The sequence below is a fragment of the Sinocyclocheilus grahami genome, unplaced genomic scaffold (genome assembly GCF_001515645.1).
Source record: "Sinocyclocheilus grahami isolate Dianchi unplaced genomic scaffold, SAMN03320097.WGS_v1.1 scaffold447.1, whole genome shotgun sequence".
Taxonomy (NCBI): domain Eukaryota; kingdom Metazoa; phylum Chordata; class Actinopteri; order Cypriniformes; family Cyprinidae; genus Sinocyclocheilus; species Sinocyclocheilus grahami.
In genome coordinates this window covers 543,337-552,148 of record NW_015505626.1, presented here as the reverse complement: position 1 = coordinate 552,148, position 8,812 = coordinate 543,337, and the positions used below count along the sequence as shown (strand labels likewise).

The 8,812-nt window shown below is 34.3% G+C and overlaps 1 protein-coding gene across 1 annotated transcript in view; it reads left to right on the top strand.

Annotated features, from left to right (window-relative positions):
• The first annotated feature begins 1,469 nt into the window (after positions 1–1,469).
• LOC107552327 (protein transport protein Sec24B-like) overlaps positions 1,470–8,812 on the top strand; it is a 24,216-nt gene continuing 16,873 nt past the window's right edge. The window contains exons 1-4 of the mRNA XM_016234188.1: positions 1,470–1,698; positions 2,987–3,592; positions 3,699–3,845; positions 5,740–5,850. Coding sequence (XP_016089674.1) covers positions 1,599–1,698; positions 2,987–3,592; positions 3,699–3,845; positions 5,740–5,850 — 964 coding nt within the window. The 5' untranslated portion in view covers positions 1,470–1,598. The remainder of the gene's footprint in view (positions 1,699–2,986; positions 3,593–3,698; positions 3,846–5,739; positions 5,851–8,812) is intronic.

Genomic DNA, 8,812 nt, shown 5'->3' with positions numbered 1-8,812 from the left:
GGGGCTGGAAAGATGAGTAATATTCAGAAAATATTTGCAGTTTGACTGCACTAACACTATTGGATGAGAAGACAAAAGCTTGTGTTCAAAAAACTTCAAAAACTGAATTGAATGACACTATTGTCTTCTGTAGAGCTGTTTTTGAAGTCATTTCATAATTGATTACCTTTTTAACACTTACACTGGATCGAATCAACACTGAATCTAAATTGCGCTGAATAATGACATTATTGCCCTCTGCTTTATAGCTTAATTGAATTAATTTCATAATTGATGTTCATTACTTTAAATTAAATAAACTTATATTTATTATATAATAAAATTATATAGAATATATATATATATATATATAATTAATATATAAAAAATAAAACTTATTCCAGATAGCTGGCAAGGCAACATTTCTCATGTTTGTTTAGTTTAGGTAACTAACATAACTGAAACTAAATAAACTAAAACTAACAAATAAATATAATAAATACTACATACACATTTAAATAGGCTACTATATAGCCATTTAGTTCTGATATGAAATACTCTTACAACTTTACGGCTGAAATTTGTTTCAAAATTGTTAAATTGTTGAATCGTGTTTATTACTGTGAAGCTGATTTCAAATCTGAAATATAGTACAAAACGCTATATAAATGTGGGGGAAAAGTCAATGAACCGAACCCAACTAATTTGTGGAAAATTGGCGTAGAACACGATGAATTTTAGCTGTTCATATTTATATTTTTCCAGCATTTAACAAAATGTACACAGATGTAACAATAAAGCACAAATGTCTCCTTTTAAATACAGTATCTTACAAGCGAGTAATGATGGATCAGATCTCTCTAGATGAGCCACCTGCTTGTACTACAAAATACATCTTTAATTTTGGACAAAAGGGCAGTTTTTTCGGGTGCTATTTTATTTTATTTTATTTTATTTTATTTTATTTTATTTTATTTTATTTTATTTTATTTTATTTTATTTTATTTTATTTTATTTTATTTTATTTTATTTTATTTTATTTTATTTTATTTTATTTTATTTTATTTTATTTTATTTTATTTTATTTTATTTTATTTTATTTTATTTTATTTTATTTTATTTTATTTTATTTTATTTTATTTTATTTTATTTTATTTTATTTTATTTTATTTTATTTTATTTTATTTTATTTTATTTTATTTTATTTTATTTTATTTTATTTTATTTTATTTTATTTTATTTTATTTTATTTTATTTTATTTTATTTTATTTTATTTTATTTTATTTTATTTTATTTTATTTTATTTTATTTTATTTTATTTTATTTTATTTTATTTTATTTTATTTTATTTTATTTTATTTTATTTTATTTTATTTTATTTTATTTTATTTTATTTTATTTTATTTTATTTTATTTTATTTTATTTTATTTTATTTTATTTTATTTTATTAGGGCTTTTATTTTGAAGAGCTGTCAGTGCCGCCTCTACCGATGTCTGGATTCACCGGCCCGCGATCATCACCGTTAGTCAGACAAACCCTCCGCTCAGCTGTGGGCAGGTCGATGGAGACCCACAACTGGTGACAGCGTTGTATACTCTCGGGGCACTCGGATAGAGATGTCCACACAGGGTTACGCGAATCCGAACTCGTCCGTGAATAATTACAGCATGAGTTCCACTCAAAACGGAGGCGGAGCGGCGACGCCGTGTCAGAACGGTACGGGATTAAAGCGAAAACACCTGAGCTAACACGCTAAAGCTAACACCAATAGCACATTCAAATGCAAAGATAACTGGCTAAGTGTTGAGCTAAAATGCTAACTGCTAAATTAAGTTGCTAAATGCTAAAATCCTAGTCAAATCCACTTTAAGAAGATAAGATAGGCTAGCTACGTTAGCTAAAGGCCTAAGCCTAGCTAAGCAGCTGTCATCTGCGTCTTTGGGGTGGGGACTTCGACCGCGACAGATCACAGTATTACAGGAACATGTTTCTGTACTTGTCATTAAAATCGTATAACGTTAACAGCTTGGATGTGTTTTAATGAGGACTAAAGGCAGTGTGTTTTCATCTCCTGTCGTTAGCCCGTTAGCGGCTAGTTCAGTTCAGGTAGCTCAGTTGTTAATTTTCTCGTTTTAAAGGCTTAAAGGTCCGAGTTATTGTCTGTTAAGACTAATTTACCTGAATTGGGAACTTAAATATGTCACTGTCTTGATTGTATGTCTTATTATATTAGTTGCAAGCTGAGTTCGCATAACTGCACATATCTGGCGCAGATTTCAGCAGAATGTGATAAATATTTGCCAAATATTCCCAAATAACCAACATTTATTGTTTAATTTCTTAAAACACGTTTTAATGTAATTTTGCACAGCTTTTTTGAGATTATGCGAATGTGAGCTGTACTTTATATTACGTGAACATAATTTTGACAATGTTACAGTTAAACTGCGTTAATAACAGTTTGTTTTGGTGTTTTCTAATGAACATCTAACATTTATTTAATATGGAATGACAGGTGCATGTTGTCAAAAAGCCAGGAAGAAATTTGTGTAAAAAGTCTTACTATTAAAATGGTATTCTTTAAAGTACCATGCAGTGTTTATATTACATTATATTGTAGTTTTTGTTAATATTTTGATTATTCTCATAATTTTACATTTTGTATATTTTATTGTTTTGCCATTTTTATTATTATTTTTAATATGTCTGTTATCTTTAGTTTTAGCTGTTTTAGTACATTATGTTAAACTGAATGAAAATGAGAAATATAATTAAATATATATATATATATAAAACTAAAGGTGTTTAGCTTCAATCATTCAGTATTGTGGTATTACCATCACTTATTTTTAAAACGAAATGAAAATTGATGCAGGTTTCACTTGCTGTTGTTTTTTACAGGTCAATTTGTATAAAACATGTGATTTGTCTAATGATTATGTGTCACGTTTCCATCTCATTTGCACGCTGAAAGCACAAATCAAATACATGTTGTTTTTGCCAGGTCCAGGACAGATGTACCCTGCCATGTATCCTGCATCCAGCTACTATAGTTCTGCTCCGCCTGCTGCTTACCCCACCGTGGCGGGACACAGCGCTCCTCCCACCGGCAAAATCCCTGTTTCGAGCACAGGCTATAGTGGGAACTATTACCAGAACAGCTCAGGGCCGTCGCCATATCCAGCACCAGGAACGCATCAGTACTCAAACGCCCCGGTACAGTCATTCCAGCAGACTGCGCCGTACGCTATGCCAGCTGGATATTACGGACAGGCTTATAGTCACCCCTCACAGGGGCAAACTCAACCCCAACCTCAGCAGCTGCAGCCCAGCCTGGTGCCAGCGTCCAGCGGCAGCAACCTCGGCGCCCCGCTGTACCCCATAATTTCTTACCCATCAGCCCCTGGGAGCAACCAGTACGGCACGCTGAGATCCTCCCAAACCGCCGCTGGGCAGCCACCCATTGTTTCAGTAATGCCACCGCCACCTACCCAGAGTTCTTTGCAACAGTATTCTCAAGGGATCGGGGCCACGCCCACACCAGCTCACCCGGGCTATGGAGTCCCGCCTCTTAGCCAAACAGCCACTGTCAACGGCCAATCAAATGCAGGTCGGTTTGAATTCATTATGTATGTTCATGCAACAGAATGCAGTCGAACACATGTAACATGCTTGGATCAATTTTATTGATTGTGTATTATCTGATGTATTTCTAGTTCAACAACACTACGACCAAAACCTCCACAATCCCATGAGCCATCATTACGCTGTGGGCCCTCCTAACTCACAGGGCCCTGATAAAGAGAGGCCGCCCTCAGGAACCCCAGGCACCTCTGTGCATTCCTCACCACAAAACCATCCAGGTACAAACGATCCACTTTCACACTTGAACCAACAGTCGTTTGTTTTATTTCTTTCAGTAGGCTGTGTTTTGACATTACTTGTGTGTCTTTTGTATTGTTATGCTGATTATCACTTGAACTATATTGATTAATTTATCTGTCCATTATTTACATAATATATATTTTACATTTATTCAGCATTTTATTAAAAAAATGCATCTTATTACACATCTTGCTAGGTCTCCGTTTGGGGGGGGGAAAACGAATTGTGATTTTTCTGATAAAAATTGCAGTTGCAATTATAAAATGCGCAAAAAAAAACTCCAGGTTTGCTGAGCTGCACAATTTGGTCAAAAATGTTGTGATTATATATATCAGTATGAATGATGCTGACTATCATGATGATGATTTTTACAAAATATAAATTAAAACAAAATAAATATTTTTTTTTTCATAATTTTACATTGTAAAAATTAAATCTAGTATTTAAGAAAAATAATAATTATAATTGTATTTTACAGTAACTGAAATGACAAAGCTTTTATTTATGGCTATATGTCGTTATGACTATTAAATAATAATATTTCTTATTTGTAGCAATTCTTATTACTAAAAAATGCAAAGAAATATTACTATTGTAATATTTCACTGTAAAATAAAAATATCAAGTATTTAAGAAAAACTTATAATTTTATTTTACAATGCAACTGTAAAATTCAGTATTAATAGTGCTAATTACAGTACTAATACAGTATTATGGCTGCCTTAATTCATTTAAAAAAAAATTATGATTATAAATCTATATGAATATAAAATAATAATAATAATAATAATAATAGTTGTATTGTATAAATAAACAAAATAAAAAAATATTACTATTCAGATTTTTCACTGTAAAATAAAAAATCTAATAAAAAAATATATATCTTATGGTACAGCTGTAAAATTGCACTATGTATGGCTCTCTTAATTTTCAAACGTTAATCTAGCTTTTATTTGGACGTGAAATCGCAGGGAGCCCTTAAAGCTTCTCTTTTTTTTGACAACAGCTGGGTTATAATTAGGGCTGAACGATTAATTGCATTTGCGATAATATCGCGATATGAAAAAAAACACGATTTTTCAACCGCAGAGGTTGCGATTACACTCTGTCACGTGACACGCGAGAGTAAAGAGGTGTGTTCGACTATTTGGTATTTTACCCCCTGGAATGCGGGATTGGGCTAGTTTTGAGTAGCAGTTGGGTGGGTTTTGTTGTGAAAACCTAGCAACCCTGGCACGCTACACGCGGTATGTTCGAAAGCGTATATATGAACGTACTTCAAAACGGCACATGGAAATTACTCAAGCAGTTACAGTGCATTTCATTACTGAAGACTTAGACCTTAAGATAATATATGTAATAAGATAATATATATATTATTATTTATTTATTTAAAGTCTGTCTAAAGTTAACAGACAGTGTTTAAAAAGTGCAGTTCACATGTTTACATATGTTTTTTACAGTGACTTTGAATTACCTTAGTAATAGTAAAGTAGTGTGGTAAAGTAACAGATTTGTTTTTATATTTCTGCAATCTACTTTAGTTTGCATTGTTGTGTATTTATGGATTAGTTGTTGCAGTTGTCATTATGATTGTTGGTGTGTCATTCCTGACAGGTCTCGCCTCTTCTGATGATTCTGTAGCTAAATGTGCTTTGTTTCTTTGTCAACAGAGAGTCTGTCATATCATTCTGCTTGCTTTTCTCACTCATTCGTCTCTTTCTTTGCTTTTTTCTGTTCTTCCACCATGTGTCATTACTTTTCGGGTCATGTTAGTGTCCTTGTGTGATTTGGGTAGAACTCCAGCTCAGTTGTCGTCGTCTTTCTCTGTACTGAACCCGTCTGTTGTCTCTGATGGTTGCTGTATTTCAGGGCTGCTGTATGGTGACCGTGGGGTGAATAACGCCATAAGCTCGGCCGCGGGCGATCACTCCTCATCCAGTTCTGACCATGAGGAAGAGGATGAGGAGGATGAGGAAGCAGGTCTGCTTTCACTTTTTCATTCTTCCACTCATCTCCCTTTCTCACCTCCTTCATCCCTCCATCCCAGATTTCCGTCTTTTTCCATCCCTACACCTCTCATTGAAAATGAATAACGCACATGAATGTACACACATTCTGCTGTCTTTAACTGCTCCTCGAGATTCATGTCTCATTCTTGCCAGATATTCATTCACGTGAAGTCTACAAATTCCCATAAACACACGTTCATACAGTCTGTGTTCTTGTTGTGTGTGTTCATCTTGCTTTTCTGATGACCTTCACTGAGCTACTTCAACTGTACATAAACACATTTGAAATGAATTATTAGCATACTGCATAAATATAATTTAAATTAAATAGCTATATATAATTATATGATATATATATGAATAGCTTTGAATTGTCATATTGTAAATTGTACAATACATGAATTAGGGCAGGAAATTCAACAGATGGCATCCAGTTTAATAAATAATATTTTCTGTAGTTCAGTCATATAATGAGTCAGAAAGGGAGACATTAGAAATCATTGTTATCAATTTTAGTTTAGTCATAACAGTGGAAATAGACAGTCATGTTTTGAGTGCTGTGCATTGTCATTTGGAGCAGTTGTGGCCTAATGGATAGAGAGTCGGACTTGTAACCCGAAGGTCGCAGGTTCGAGTCTCAGGTCCGGCAGGGATTGTAGGGCTTAAAAAAATAATTGCATATTCAATTGCAATATTGGTAAAAAAAAAAATGGCAATTAGATTATTTTCCAAAATCGTTCAGGCCTATATAAGTGCTTTTTGTTAGGTTGGGAAGATGCTTGCCGCACATTTCCTCCCAAATGCATGTTAAAGCGACCCAAACTCAGAGCAGATCAGAGTTTGACTAAATCACAGCAATGTTGTGATTTCATGCAGCCTTACATCTTGTAAGCCTTACACCCCTAATATTTTCTGTAGTTCAGTCATATAATGAGTCAGAAAGGGAGACATTAGAAATCATTGTTATCAATTTTAGTTTAGTCATAACAGTGGAAATAGACAGTCATGTTTTGAGTGCTGTGCATTGTCATTTGGAGCAGTTGTGGCCTAATGGATAGAGAGTCGGACTTGTAACCCGAAGGTCGCAGGTTCGAGTCTCAGGTCCGGCAGGGATTGTAGGTGGGGGGAGTGAATGTACAGTGCTCTCTTCCACCCACAATACAACGACTGAGGTGAGACCCTTAAGCAAGGCACCAGACCCCAAACTGCTCCCTGGGGCGCTGCACTGCTCCGGGTGTGTGTTCACTACTAGGGCTGTGCGATATTGAAAAAAAAATGTGATATGCGATACCTTGTTAAAAAATATAATATTCAATATGCGATACGATATTGCTTAAAGTGTGAAAAATGTATTTAAATTATATTTTAAAATATTTAAAAATATATATAACCAAAAAATAATATAACCAATTTGTTTCACATTCTTTCTTGGAAAAGAAAGAATCACTACAACTTCTGAAAGTGACCAGCAGTGTTGTAGCAGTACACCTCAGTACACAAAAAAATGTCACAAAATCAGAAAATGTAATTTTAACATCAATGTGAATGACAAAAAAATTAATGACACTAATTTTATATCATTGTGACTTTGCTTTCCATACACTTTAAGTAGTACTTCATATACCACAGCAAAAACTATAGTCTGAGAATGTTCAAACATGATTAAAGGCAAGTGAACAGTCAGAAAGAAAAAAAAGAACAAATACACAATTTACAAGCATAGATAAGCATAGATGCATATCGCGATATTTACATTTGCGATATTTCAATATTTTCTATATATCGTGCAGCCCTATTCACTACAGTGTGTGTGTGCACTTGGATGGGTTAAATGCAGAGCACAAATTCCGAGTATGGGCCACCATACTTGGCCACACGTCACTTCACTTCAAATTTCATTGGTTATTCAGTCAAGTCAAATTTATTTGTGTAGTGCTTTCTAGTGCTTTTCAGAATACAAATTTAAATGTTGCTAATCATGATGTTAATATTTATATTATCTTAACATCTTCATGCCTCATAGTTGCATTTAGCAGATTAGAGCTGAACGATAATATAGTTACATTTTGTGATGGTACAAGTAATCAAATAGTTGAGATTTGCTATTTAGTATATATCAGCCTACATACTATATGATTGGGGATAAAGTTGAACATACAGTGTGGTGTGATAATATAGTTATGTTTTGCAACATAGAATATATCACTTTACATGAGTGTAGTGTACATAGGATGATATATATGTTGGATATATCATATATATTTTCGGGCATTAATCCTATCCTGATATGCCCTTTTTACATGCACATGCAAATGCTCTTATGTAAGCACACACATAAACTCCTAAAACATCATGTAAAAACATGCACACTCACTGCCAGCGTTCGGCACCTGAGGCTCCTGATCTCTTTCCCGCTCCCCTGTCTTTCTTTTCTCTGCTCATCCTCAGACCTGAAGTACAGCAATTGTTGATATCAAAAATAGAGGTCGACCGATGTATCTGTTTTGCCGATTAATCGGCACCGATAGTTGATTGCTGGAACTATCGGTTATCGACAAAAATCCATGCCGATAGTTTTCCGGGTTGTGTCCATTGCTGGAGCGGCTGAAAAGGGTCTGGTGTCATTACACAGTGCGAGAGCGGCCTCTAGTGGTTGAAATCACTGACAGCACGTGCTATTTGTTTAGACACGTGATACTGCATGCTGAACAGAGCGGGAAACTTCAGACGTGGATTTAAATGCAACCGACAGAAAATCCTGCCGCGCCACAGAGCGCCATTCACATAGGTTTCCTTTAAATTACATTATATTGGTCCCGAATCGTTGTTAATTTACATAATGAATTGTGTATTGTGCATTTTCAGCAAAACGTTTGTCTTTCTGTGGCTCGAATAAAGTCTGTGTGCTTCATTTATAGAGCTATAATATAGGT